The following is a 14,880-nucleotide window of genomic DNA, read 5'->3' as shown; positions in this document are numbered from 1 at the left end:
ACATCAATGATGAGAGAGAATCATTGATTGGCTGCCTCCTGCATGCCCCACACTGGGGATAGAGCCTGCAACCCAGGCATGTGCTCTAACCAGGAATTGAACCATGACCTCCTGGTTCATAGGCCGACGCTCAACCACTGAGCCACGCCAGCTGGGCCGGATCACATTATTTCTATGGCAATGACAGCTCAGCATGAATCTCAGAAATTTCTTTCCTATTTGATTTTTTGACCTCATTAAAGTGAACTTTCACCATTCCAAGACTTCAAAATGAGGAGGAATTCATGTGGCATTCACTCAGCTGGAAATCAGTCAAGCTCCTTGTGTGAATGAAAAGGCTGTTTTGGCCTTGGTCCCAGGGTAATGACTACTGAAATACAATGTCTGGTTTGCTGGTATTTGACTGCACTGAATCTTGTATTTTGCAGTGACCTGAGTACTTATCCTAGTGAAAGTTTCTGGGCTGGTTTACTTATCAAAAATATATACATCACGGTCACATCTTTTTTACTCTCTCCCTTTTCCTTCCTACATTCCTCATCCCTCTCCTCTCCTATCACATCCCCTACCAAATTTAGACCTTTGCCAATGACTGTATTTATGGAATTATGGGGTTATGTAATCCTAGAACCTGACTAGGTTGGTGATTGGTGTCATCATAGAACAAAGTCTGGTAATTCACAGAATTCATAAAATATACCAGGGTCACTTATTTATTCTTAAGCTCTGTCCATTATTTTCTTTTCCTTTGTTTTATTTTTTATTAAATTTATTGGGGTGACATTGGTTAATAAGACCATATAGGTTTCAGGTGTGGATTTATATGTTACAAGATATGTAAATTGTACTGTGTGCCCACCATCTTTCGTGACCTCCCTTGTCTTGTTTCTTAGTGGGCTTGGCATTCAAATCATTTATGAAAAGATGTTCGAAAAAGCTAAATCTAATGAAAGTTATTTGTCCTCCTTTTTCCTAGGAGGGAGACATTCCAAAAAAGGCAACCTCTGCCACTGTAACTGTCACCAACACTGCTATGGCCACTGCCACTGCTACTGCCATTGTTACCACCCCCGTCATAGCCACTGCCACTGCTACTGCCACGGCTACTACCACAAACACTACCACTACCATTTCCACCATCACCTCTACCATCACTACTGGCCTAATGGGTAGCAGTCACCTGGAGATGACGTCCTGGGCAGCCCTGCCCCTTCTTTCCACCAGCACCACCAGTGTCCGGAGACCCAAACTCACTTTTGATGACTCGTATGTTGTCCCCAGATTATCATGGACCCAGTTTGGGAATTGTGAATGGGGGATGGTGGTAGTATGACTTTTTAGCACCATACAATGTGTCACCCAAAATAAGACCCCAGCAATAGTTTCTATAGCTTTAAAAGTATATCTGTCTTCCTCACATACTCCTATCCTAACCAAGAAATGTCTTTGGCTCATTTAAATCGTAGATCTCTGTTACTGTTTCCAAAGGCAGTTGCTTCATTCTAGGTTTCTGTGTCCTCCTTTCTATTTCATGTTTTTAGATAGAACTGTGTACCAACAAAGAGTTTTACAGCTAGGCTTTGTTGAATCTTTTTGGATAAATGGAATGGTGGGGGTTGGAGATTATAGTTATTTATCCTAATGGGTCATTATGCACTTCAAATTTCATTTACAGAATTATTTCAAGGTTATTTATTATATGAATGATAGCATTCATCTGCCCTTCTCAAGGCATTGTATAGGAATGGATTTATAGTAAAAAAATTGTTTTGATTATTCAGTTTTTAATGAAAAAAAATGAGCCATTGGTTTCTGAAAGAGGTTATTTTGTTTGTTTAGGGTTCACAATGCTGATTATTACATGCAAGATGCTAAGAAGCTGAAGCACAAAGCTGATGCACTGGTAGGTTTGCTTCCTCTCATTGCTTTGTTCCCATTAAGGTATTCTTTGCTTTAAAGGAAAACAAAGAAGACACTTTATATACAATTCAAACTTTCTCATTGCTGCTCTGACATAGGGAGTTTGGAGCTGGTTAATTCATTAACACTGTAATACCCAGATTCTTTTGTACTGTGATACCCTGCCACTCATGTATTTGTTTTTTCATTGTTATTTCCCTTGCCCCAACTTCAGTAGGTATATGGCATATACTACTATCCTTGTCTTTCAAGTGGATTTGAACTGACTTTTGAAACTGCTCTGGAGAAGTAGGAGGTGGGGTGGTCTTTGGGTCTGGTAAACCAGAAACCAATATGGGAAGGAAGAGGGTTATTGAGAGCTAATAAAGTGGCCTCAAAAATTGACTTCGCAAAACAGGTATGTAGAAAAACTTAGCTCCTTGCTGCATTTGATTACATGTTTCCAGAATGAGGCCCATAGCCAGGCTAGGGCTCCGTACAAAGAGGAAGTTCTGTCATCTGGATTTCCCAAGACACTAGGCCCTGCTGCCTCTAAATGTTTTGGTCACCTAGAACAGCATTGAGCTCAGAACGTTGAGTTGTTTGACTTTATTGATCCTCCTAACAAGGGGTCTCAACCATGTGTTATAATCACTTGGGGAGCTTTAAAATAATCCTGATGCCCAGGCCACACTGTGGAAAAATGTAATCAAAATTTCTGAGCTGGGACCTGGACATGGGTATTAAAACTCCCCAGGTGATTCCCAAGTTCAGCCAAGATTGAGAGAACCACTGCCTTAGGGAAGGCCCTAATGTCAGACTCCTCACCGTTGACTAAATCTCAGCATAACTAGAGATATTAGTTAGCCCATTGAGTTAAAAAATATCATCCTCCATCATTACATTGTGTCATCCAGGACTTAGCTGTCCCATTGTTTGACACTAGGAGGGCTGTAAGAAAGTATCATGACAGTCTCTGCACTATGACTTGTGTGTAGTCAACATCAATTGTCCATGGACTTGCATCTCCTGTTTCTCTACTTTTTTGTTATTTTCTCACTGTGGTCCAAATTGCTCAGCTATTGTCTGCAGCTAACCTTTCTGTGGTGTTAACTGTCCATTGGAAACACTTGTTCTCTGCTTCTCCATATGAAAGCAACAAGGCAGGCTGGTGCCAGCTCCACTAGAGATACAGGGAAGACTGTGCCTGTGACCATTGTATGTGTGGTGAGAGATTTGAGTGACATTGGTGGCTGTGCTGCTGGCTTGAAGATCAAAGTTATTTTTCCTAAATGTCCTCCACTGATTCACTGCATAAAGGCTCTGGAGTTTGCCCTCTGTCAAAATCAGGACAAGGGGGCACATAACTATTTATTTGACAAGCTGGTCCATAAGATGATGAAGACTGGGACACACCTGTGAGACCACACCTGTGACCAAATGTTAAAATAACAGAAAAATCAGAGCCACAGAAATACATATACATATTCAGAATAAGCATCATTCTCTGCCATCCAGGGTCTGCTTATATGTTCCCCCTAAACCACCTTTGTATTTTCACCACAATGTATTTTCAATTAGGGAGATTCTGCCCCCATGGAGACAAAGTGGTTCTTGGGAGTGGGGTGAAACAGTCTTAGATGTTTCAATGGTTTGTGTCCCTTCAAAGGACCATAGTACATAAAGTGATCATCAGGATATCATTGGTATTAAAGTTTTAATGGGAATGTGTGAAAACATATCTTAAAAAGCCCCATCTGGGGATGGTTATAATGAAAAAATGAGGGGTTGTGAAATGTTCATTTAGAGTATGATACTTTGCTAGGCTTATGTCTATTCTAGAGTTGGAAGTCCCCTGGTAATTCAAGCTCCTTATTTTATAGATGGAGAAATTGAGGCCCAGGAAGGGGATATGATCTGACCACTAACTGTCACTATGGTTTTGAAATTTCTCTGGACTTCAGTTTCACCTTTTTGAAAAGGGGATGGAATAGGGATAGGAGATCTTTAAGTATCCTTCCAGCTATGGATTTATGAATGAAATCACATTTTCAAAAATTAGGATGCAAAGATAAATTTCCAAATGGGAGAGCTATTTGGAGCCAGATGACCTCAGGAGATTATCTTGTAAGCCAAGAGAAGATAGTTTGCATATACATAGGTTTTAAGAAAATCACTTTGAATTTCCTTGAAAACAATATTCTCCAAAGCATCTCACAGAAATGAAACCACAGAATTCCTGCAATACATAAAAGCAGAAAAGCATGTTTTGTAAAAAGAGTCATTTACAACAAGAAATTATGCAGGACCTGTAACTCATCATTTTATAGTTGTACTTAATGCTTTGCTAAAGACAGCTACTCTGCCATTTTGAGAATTGCTGCCTGTACTGTTGCATAAAAATATTTTGATAAGATATACAAGAAAATTAAAATAGCTAATCTGTATTATATTGGTCCTTTTACACAAAATTCTGCATTAGTGGAATTCTTTTTTTTTTAAATATATTTTATTGATTTTTCACAGAGAGGAAGAGAGAGGGATAGAGAGTTAGAAACATCGATGAGAGAGAAACATCGATCAGCTGCTTCTTGCACACACCCTACTGGGGATGTGCCCGCAACCAAGGTACATGCCCCCTACCGGAATTGAACCTGGGACCCTTGAGTCCGCAGGCCGACGCTCTATCCACTGAGCCAAACCGGTTTCGGCTTTAGTGGAATTCTTATATCTAGCTATCAAAAATGAAAGTTAAATACTGTTATAAAATACTCACTATAAAAATGTCATATATAATATTCATTACACATAAAAAAGAAATCAGTATGTCTAAGTCACTTTAATGGTGACCATTATCAAGGCTAAAACCTTTTGGAATAAAATTTTACTAAACTAAAATATTTAGTAATGCTATATTTCTTGGCTTTTTGACACCCTATTCCAGACCATTATTTACAATGAAAGTGATGTGGTTATTGTCAACAGTCACACTATAGCTTCACATTTTCATGACAATAGCATCAATTTGTTACTCTTCTCTGTGGGTGTGAGGTTGATGTCCTCACAAAGAGTTCCAAGCAAAGACTGTATGTGTTAATTTTCTTTGAGGCTTGCAAAAAGCAGTTTTATTGCAAGCAGGTCTATAGGATACTTCAATGACCAGTCTAGTAATTTTAGGGAATAGAAACTAGTCAAAGCAGTGATTTGGATTCTGGTCTATCAAAAAGATAACAACAATGTAATACTACCACCCATGATACCTTAGCTACTTTTCTTTCCTCAACCAGCCTCAGTGTGATGACAATAGAATCTTAAATCAGTTATGTTATTGTCAATATAAATTCATGCATTCTACATCAGGGTTTCTCAACCTTTGCACTGTTAGGCTGGCTAATTCTCCATTGTGGAGGCTTCCCTATGCATTGTTAAATGTTTAGCCACACCTCTGGCCTCTGCCTACTAGATACTTCCTGTCCCTAGTGGCAACAACCAAAAATGTCTTCAGACATTGCCAAATGTTCCCTGAGGGAAGGGTGAAAAAATTGCCCTAGTTTGAGAACTCTTCCTTTATATGAAGGAGAGAAGGTAACACCATATTACTAAATCTTCTTCTTGTTTTAGTGCGAGAAATTTGGCAAAGCTGTGAATTATGCTGATGCAGCCCTGTCTTTCACCGAATGTGGCAATGCCATGGAGCGTGACCCTCTAGAAGCAAAGTCTCCATATACCATGTACTCTGAGACTGTGGAGCTCCTCAGGTAATTGGCCTTTCTGCAGCCAACTTCCTAAACTCATTTCAGTCATCATTAGAAGCTGCTATTTTTAAAAATATCATTTCCACATAGTAATGATGTGTCCAAGGCATCTTCTTCTTAGAAATCATGGTAATTAGTTCTTGCCATTTTATTAATGTCAGAAAATTGATAATTGATGGACACTGCTTTTATAAATCAAGAAGTTATAATCTTCTATAGTTATAATCTTCTATAATAATAAAAGGTTAATATGCTAATTAGATAGGACATCTTCTGGATGTCATTCCAGACGTCCTTCCTGATGAACCCGGGGCCAGAGGGAAGCAGCCCAGGTCCCAGGTGCCTGCAGGCAGCTGGAGGAGGGAAGCCCGGGTCCCGGGTGCCAGAGGGAAGCTGGTGCTGGCAGCTGGATGAAGGAAGGCCTACTCTTGCACGAATTTTCATGCATCTGGCCTCTAGTGTGATATAATTTGCAATATTCATAAAATTAAAATGGAAACATAGTGGGTAGAAGTATAATAATTTCACTGTTTGACATTGACATTTGTATTTTCCAAGTGCAGTTTTAGAACTAAAAAATAGTGGTGTGATTGGGATTTGTGTTATAATCGATGTTTTGTAAGAACTTTTCTGCAGTAGTTATTTAAAAAGAGAGAGAGTACTCTTCCAACATGAAGTAATCATTAAGGCCGCAGGTGTGGAGTAGAGTTTCCCTGCATGTAGAATTTCAGGGAAACAGACAAGTTGGTAGCAGGGGCAGAGGAGACATGAGAATAGGAGAGGGTATATTAACTGCACAGATTATTGGTTTCATTTGTATTTTAAATGAAAATTTTTGGCCTGTTGGCCTTGGCAGAGTAGAATTTGTAGGTAATCAAAAAAATTCCTGGGAAAGGGGAAAGAGAAGAAATGATATCCATTCTAGTGTTTTCTGGTAACTTGCAGATATTTGGAAAATAATGTACCTCTGAATGGTGGATAAGCACCAACATTTGCTGGAATGATTGAATAATTGCTTTTGATTGAGCAAATAGATCTTTACCTTATAGGCCCTTATATTCTGGTCACCTCTGACTTGATTAATCAATGTCCGGCCTGATTTCTAGGTTTTTACTCTGTTGTTTATATCTGCATAAATGCTTACAAAACTGAGGACACTTGTACCTAAACCTTTAGGCACATTGGACAAATTTAGCATACATATTTTCATAGGAAAGCATTTCAAAATATCCAAAGAATGTGAACTATTCTAAAGAAAAAATATGCTCACTGGAATAAAAAGATTTAGTTAAAACAAAAAAAGTAAAGAGATCATGAAGAAAGATCTAGCCTTGCCTTGCCAGACCAGGAAGCCATCTTTGGCTTTTCTCTGCTCTGATAAGCATGTAAAGTATCTCTCTGACTTCATGCATTGGTGAAAGCCATCACTGCCATTCTATAACTTTTAAGGGAAAATTGATTTTTTGTGTCTATTCAAGGCTGCCTGTGATTTTCAGAGTGCATAAGATGAAAATTCTGGCAAAAATGATAAGCATTAAAAATTAAGAGAAAACAATAAATAAACATGGAAAAAATTAATGACTTCTATTCATCCAAAATGTAAAATTTTTAAAAAGGCACTTTTTAAATTAACAAGAAAATGTAAAAATGTTAATCCCTGGTGTTAGCACACACACAAATAATATTGGTGAACTAGGCCTGTCCTATGCTGGCGATGGGAGAAAAAATGATCATTGTATATTGAGGACAATTGGGCATTGTGTAGGAAAGCCTATTAATATAAGTATTTATATATTTTGAGCCATAACTCAACTTCTGGAAATTTGAATTTCCTCTGCTAAAGAAAATAATTGTAGGAATAGTACAAGTTTTCTTTATGGTGTTCTGTTTGGCATAAATTATAGCACACAATTAGAAGCAAACTAAAAAATCAATAAGAATAATTAATTACATTGTAGCACACTCAACAGAATACTTTGCAGTCCTTGAATTGCAACAATAATGGAGACTATGTAGCTGTATGAAAATGTTTATAACTTGATGTTAAAGAAAAGCAAGCTTCAGAATTATATACACACTAGAGGCCCAGTGCATGAAAATTCATGCACTGGAGGGGGGCATCCCTCAGCCCAGCCTGCCCCCTCTCACAGTCCAGGAGCCCTCAGGGGTGGGAGACCACCCGGCGATCAGGGGAAGGTGATGCCCCCATCACACCTCTGCTGCTGCCACTGCCGGCAGCACAATCCTCAGCTGGCCCTGGTTACCTGAGCCTCGGGCGGCCCTGGGAGGCTGGGCATCCACCATCCAAGGCTTGCCTGTGCCTCAGGCCAGCCCTGGGCGGCTGGGGGGCTGAGGGGACTGGGGGACTCCAGAGGCAGGGGCACGGAGTGGCCAGGCCCTGTGCCTTGCCACGTGCCTGCCGCCCTGGCAGGGCTGAAGGGACTGGGCGCCACCATCTTGAATCTGTAGACGCCGCCATCTTTGAGGGTGTGGCAGTCAATTAGCATATTCCCTCCTTATTGGCTGTGGGCACTGCCATATTTGAGGGCAGGACAGTCAATTTGCATATCCCCTCCTTATTGGCTGTGGGTGCTAACATCTTTGTGACAGTGTGAGGGTCAATTAGCATATTCCCTCTTTCTTAGATAGGATTCTATTTCTGACCATGAAAAGCATGTTTCTGCATGTGGACCAATCTGGAAGGGAAATGAATTCATAGCTGTAATGGGGTGAAATTATGCATGCTATCCCTTTTTATATAGTTTTCTTATTAATTTTCTCTTAGGAAAATATATGCTCTCTAAAAATATAAAAGCAAAACATCAGTTTTCTTTTTTGTTAAAACTGCAATGTGAATCATTGAGTAATATTTATTTCCATTAGAAAATACTACCCTTAATATTTTACACAATATTCTTTTTTTCTAAGTACAGGTGTGTGTGTTTTTTCATTATATGATAGTTTACTCCCTATAGAAGTATATTTCAGTAGAACCTCATGAAAATTGTAAACAATTTATTGAAATTCACTTTAAAGTCAATATTTCAAACTATTTGGAATTAATTATAGACTCATGCAATCATAATAAATGATACAGAAAGATCCTGTGTACTCTCACCCAGTTTCCCCCAATGGTAATATCTTGCATAACTATAGTACAGTATCACAACCAGAACATAGATATTGATAATCTATGGCCTTTATTTAGATTTCACCACTTTTTTTCAGATTTCACCAATTTTACATGCACTCCTTTGTGTATCCTCCCTCCTCTCTCTCTCTCTCTCTCTCTCTCTCTCTCTCTCTCTATATATATATATATATATATATATATATATATATATATATGGTCCCTCTGGATGGCCTGCAGGGATTGGGGCGAAACCCGCAGTCCAATGCAGCCTGCAGCTCCTACCTGCCACTCCCGCTCATCCTAGCCCCACTGTGCCTGCCCCAGGCTTGCACCCAATTAGTCCTGATCAGGAGAGGCTTGTGCTGCCCCAAAAGTGCTTGCTAGCCATGAGCCCAGTGTCTGGCCCTCCCAAGGAGAGTGGCCTGTGGGATTGGGCTGAAACGGGCTCTCCAAAATCCCCTGAGGGGTCCCAGATTGCAAGAGGGTACAGGACAGGCTGAGAGACCCCACCAGTGCACGCTCGGGCTGGGGAGGGACTGTGGGAGGGCTCCAAGGCATGTCTGGCCCAACTAGTTCAGTCCCGATTGGCCAGACCCCAGCAGCAAACTCACCTACTAGTCGGGGCATCTGCCTCTGGTGGTCAGTGCACATCATAGCAAGTAATTGAGCAGCCTTAGCATATCATTAGCATATTATGCTTTGATTGGTTGTTTGGTTGTTCTGCCATTCGGTCTATTTGCATATTACCCTTTTATATATAGGATATATTACCTTTAACCTTTTGCACTCGGATGTTGAGTGTGACTCGACACGGTTAGCATTAAAATAAAGGAATCGAGAAAAAAGCAAGAGAGTGCAAAGGGTTAATGTAATATGTGTGTGTATAATTTTTTTCTAGAGAAATTTCAGTTGGGAATAAAATAAGCTAAAGCAACTAGGTCTTCTGATCTATTTAACCAATTGAAGCTACACTATCAAGTCACATCAAAAGTGGTTGCAATTAAAGGATGACTGTAATATCAACATAGTTTTTAGAAGTGTAATATTATGTTGAATATATTTTTATTACTCTCTAGCCCCAACAGTATGCTGGGTACAGAGAGAGCCCCATTTTATTCATTCAAGTAATTATAGTTTCTCTGACCTTGGGAATCTGCAGTGAAAATGTATTTGTGAAAGCAAGTGGGACATCACAAGAACTTGACATTTCAGTGATTCAACTATAAAAGACAGATTTATTACATAATAAAATAATTTTGCTTAATATTGCAGCAATAGGAGGGATCCACATCAAATGCACAGGTCCTTTTGTTGAAACATGTTCACTGAACAGAATTGGAGCAATAAGTGGAACATAGAGTATGCCTAGTGGGTGCAGAGTGTTGGGAGGCAAGCCCACACAGGTGCTGATGTTATGGGGAGGCTGCTGAAAATGGGGAGTTCATGGTGCAAGCACAGTATACTTGCTGGTTCTCCATTGCCTTCTTGTAAATGAGAACTAGTCCAGGCTGCCTGCACACTTTCAACTTCCTTCTGCAACATTAAACTCTGCAACTTAATCCACCATCAGCACCTATGAAATTGCATTAAAGCTCAGACATTGATTTTATGCAATGAATTTATTTCCAAGAATCTAAATGCCCAGAATGAAATGTGCTCAACTAAAAAAAGAAAAATAGGAATTACTCAACCTTTGATCAACCCAGCGTGGAAAGTAACAATTAAAGAGAATGGAAAAACAAAATATACAAGCACCATAAATTAAGGATTTAGGCCATCAAATGCTGTCAAATTGGCGTTCATTTTAAAAGAAACAAAACCACTTTCTATAGGAATATATTCCAAACCTGAGCCATTAGAAAGGACCTTATTAACTGTGTGATTGCGGTCACCCCATGCTCCTGTCACACACAGTTGTATATTATTTACCTCATCTGTTATTAACACAACTGAGACTGACATTTGTGTCCACCTCCCATTGAAAATACAATAATGTTTAGCAAGGTATTTCTAGAAACAGAATTTATATACACACCAAACTAGCAGTAATTCCATACCTCTGTCTGAGAACATGGGCTCCAGATTTAGCCATCTTCTCCAGATTTAGCTGATTTCTCCAGACTTAAAAATGCAATGTGAATCATTGAGTAAGTCATATCAGTGGCACTCTTAACTATAACTTGTTTATGCTTTAAAGAAACTGTGCTTTTGCCCACATGCCCTAGTCAGTCCTCCCTCTCAGAGCATATGTGGGACTAACACATTTAGAGGATGAGGATACCAATGACTTTGGGACTTTCTGAGGATAATATAGATTCCACTTGAGCTTGTAATTTCTCTTCAAAGGTATGCAATGAGGCTGAAGAACTTTGCAAGCCCCTTGGCTTCAGATGGGGACAAAAAACTGGCAGTATTATGGTAAGTCTCATGGAGGCCAAGAGAAAATGGCAGAAATGTCACAGAACAATTTGAAAACTCCAGATCAACTTTAAGCTACTTAGCCCAGATCATTATTCTTGTTTGCCATTAAACTATTAAAGGATAACTAATGGATTTCTTCAGTCGCTGACTAAACATTTACTCTCCTAATTTATACCCTTATCAAGATGGAATTTTAATTCTTACCCCTTCTCTTTTAGTTTTTTAATACTTAAGTTTCTCAGTAACTATAGGAAGGTTATGAATCAGCATTTTTTTATAGTTTGCTGGTTATGACATTAACATAATCCTTTCCTCATCCCTACAGCTACAGATGTTTATCACTTCTCTACTTGCGGATGTTTAAACTGAAGAAGGACCATGCTATGAAGTATTCCAGATCCCTGATGGAATATTTTAAGGTAATCCTTATTTTGTATAATTTATAGTTTTGGGGTAATCACTAATAAGACTTGGCAAGTATGTTATTAAATATCACGGTTGTTGCTGTCAAAGGCTAAACTTCCCTTATCCCAACAGGCCATGGCCCTCCCACCTCTCCTTTGGGACTCAGTAGAGAGCTTATGTTTTATTTGATTCCAGGGAGAGAAGGTACAACAATAGTGCAATACCCAAATTATTCTCTGGACTAACCAAATGGCCCTTGGCAGCTTCCCAGTTGCAGTCAGGGGGATGATGTCTTCTGCACTACCCTACATGGTGGACCCACCATGAAACACAGCTTGTGGCTGTGATCAGTCTTTTGTTAAATAAGAAGCTAATTCAGAAATTTCTCAACCCCTGGGCCCATTGGCCACGAGGAGTTTTGAAGTACAGTGGTTGAAGTTAAATACAATTGATTACTTTGGTTACAAACACAAACAACAAATAAATAAATCTACCATCTAGGGAGCTGGAATGTTTAATTTGCAAGGAAAATAAAAGTATATATATCAACCTCAACATGCAATGCCAAAATTTGGGAATGAGCCTGGATGACAACTGAAATTAGTAGCCTGGTGCTAGGCCTGGCCACTCTACCAGAAATAACTGGCATGAGCATCAGTGGAACTTGTGCTGCTTCTTCCCCCCCCCCCCGCAAAAAAACCCCCACAAAACTGGTCATAATGTAAAATTGAGGAGGCTCAGGACTCCTATTGGGCTGGTTTCAAAAGAGAATATCTATCTATCTATCTATCTATCTATCTATCTATCTATCTAGTCTGTCATCTGCCAAGTACATGGGAAAATTTGGTTAGATTGCACCAAAGCAGTTATTTGAAATTTAAATGAGTTAAATGATGACCTTACATCAATCATCCAAACCCAGTGAGTGTCAGGGCACAGCCATTTATGTGATAACACTGACTGGGTTGGGGAAAAGAGCAGGTTCACTAGCTATTATGTAGTGTATCCATAATGCCATAAAGCTAGTGCTTATGTAGGTGGTCAGGTTCAAATACAACAACTGCCCATCCTTTCATATCTCTACAGTCTCAACCTATGTTCTAGAAAGGTGGTTCTTAAACCTGAGTGGGCATCCCAATCCCCTATAGGGCTCAGAAAACCAGAGTACTAGGTCCCATCCCCCAGAGTGTCTGATACTTTATGTCTAAGGTGGGGCCTGAGAATTGGCATTTTAACAAGTTTCCAGGTAATACTGATGGTGCTGGTCTTATGCTCACACTTTGAAGGCCAATGCTCTAATATCTGTCCTCTTCAGCCTGTCCTATAGCTTTCAGGACATTCCAAAATACCAAACAGATGTTTAATAACTTACACCTCTGTCAGAGCATTGAGCTTCTTTGAGATTAAAAGTTGGAGTTTACAGAATGTAACTTAGATGTGGATCTCTGAGCTCCAGAGAAATGGTGCATTCTCACTGAGCTCTTGAAAATGCTTCCTCTCTCTCTCTAGCACCCCATTTGCAAAGGGGGCTGGGCATAAACCCAAGAGGCAGAAGAGGAGCCTACCTGGGCTATGCGGCCTAAGAGGAAGACCTGAGTCAGGCTCAATGCCACAAATATTCTAGCCCTGTGCTACTTGGGCTCCAACCTGGTCGTTATAATGAGCCAGGTCACTGTCCTATTGTGGTGATGCTGAGTATCATGTTTCCCTGTACTCTACAAGTGTTTGGCCACAAAAACATAGCAGACCCATTCTTCAATCCAGCCCAGATCTATCAGACAAAAATAGAATGTTGAGCATTCCATTGCAATGCAACCCTGGACCAACTACATTGCTGAATACTGAAAACAGTCATGAGGATTTGCATGTAAAGACAAATCAGGTCAATTCACACAAAAAACAAACCACAAACCACTGCTTGGTCCTAACAAATTCTTGGTATATCAGAAATCACAGCCCACCTTGAATCCCAGGGAAAATGTTTGCAATTGGAGCTAAAAGTGGAAAGCTTTCCTGTTCTATGAAGAGCTTTAGCAGAATAAATTTCAGATGAAGATAATTAAACCACTTCTTGGAGAACTGAGTCTAAAGCAAATTTGCATCTAAAGCAAATCAGGTCAATTCACACAAAAAACAAACCACAAACCACTGCTTGGTCCTAACAAATTCTTGGTATATCAGAAATCACAGCCCACCTTGAATCCCAGGGAAAATGTTTGCAATTGGAGCTAAAAGTGGAAAGCTTTCCTGTTCTATGAAGAGCTTTAGCAGAATAAATTTCAGATGAAGATAATTAAACCACTTCTTGGAGAACTGAGTCTAAAGCAAATTTGCATCTAAAGCAAATCAGGTCAATTCACACAAAAAACAAACCACAAACCACTGCTTGGTCCTAACAAATTCTTGGTATATCAGAAATCACAGCCCACCTTGAATCCCAGGGAAAATGTTTGCAATTGGAGCTAAAAGTGGAAAGCTTTCCTGTTCTATGAAGAGCTTTAGCAGAATAAATTTCAGATGAAGATAATTAAACCACTTCTTGGAGAACTGAGTCTGATTTCACTGGGCCTTTTAGTATATAAGATCTTTCATCAAGTGACTTTCATGGTCCTGATTGGAGGCCACTAATTATCCTAACCAGCTATTTTCATCGAGTGTTTGTTGGTCGTGGTGTGCTGATGTGCACATATATCCTAGCTCTGCTAACAAAACAAGAGGCATCCTGAAAGGCTGCAATCAATATTAATGTACTCAAAATCACACTTCCATCTGTTTGTGAATTAATAAAACAAAAATAGATGTCCTTATTTCCCTCTCTTTCTCTCTTTTTTAGCAAAATGCTTCAAAAGTCACTCAGATACCATCTTCATGGGTAGGCAATGGAAAGTAAGTATCTTATGAAAATTGCTTTTTCTGAAAATCAATGATGTAATAGACCCCAAATATTTTGTATTGACAACTCAGAAGAAAGGTAAATTTTGACAATATAGTAATTTTTATACACACAAAATTCTAATCAGATTTTAGCTAATTCTAAAACAGAAAAGTTTAACATGATATGATTCAAAATTTCTTTAACTATTTGATCTTTAAGCTATATTATGGCCTTAAAAATGTCTGTTAATGAGATGGCAAGCACCAAGCCATTTCAGGGAGGCAGGGTAAAAGTTAACTTTAATGTAGTGATTTTTCAATAATTCACTCAGTAAGGAAAAAACGATGAAATATTTATTGATATAAGGTAAGTGCTGTTTAATAAAACCAAAT

General features: G+C 39.3%; 1 protein-coding gene across 4 annotated transcripts in view; it reads left to right on the top strand.

The window, feature by feature from the left end:
• The window catches only part of AFF2 (ALF transcription elongation factor 2), a gene marked incomplete at both ends in the record, with an annotated part of 731,149 nt that overhangs the window by 700,462 nt on the left and 15,807 nt on the right, over window positions 1-14,880 (top strand). For all 4 annotated transcript variants that reach the window (XM_079765477.1, XM_079765476.1, XM_079765475.1 and 1 more), the window contains 6 exons: window positions 977-1,266; window positions 1,840-1,903; window positions 5,521-5,657; window positions 11,134-11,205; window positions 11,534-11,627; window positions 14,447-14,499. In XM_079765477.1, coding sequence (XP_079621603.1) covers window positions 977-1,266; window positions 1,840-1,903; window positions 5,521-5,657; window positions 11,134-11,205; window positions 11,534-11,627; window positions 14,447-14,499 — 710 coding nt within the window. The remainder of the gene's footprint in view (window positions 1-976; window positions 1,267-1,839; window positions 1,904-5,520; window positions 5,658-11,133; window positions 11,206-11,533; window positions 11,628-14,446; window positions 14,500-14,880) is intronic.

This window comes from Cnephaeus nilssonii (genome assembly GCF_951640355.1).
Source record: "Cnephaeus nilssonii genome assembly, chromosome: X".
NCBI classification, from domain to species: domain Eukaryota; kingdom Metazoa; phylum Chordata; class Mammalia; order Chiroptera; family Vespertilionidae; genus Cnephaeus; species Cnephaeus nilssonii.
This window is presented reverse-complemented; position numbering and strand designations above follow the sequence as displayed.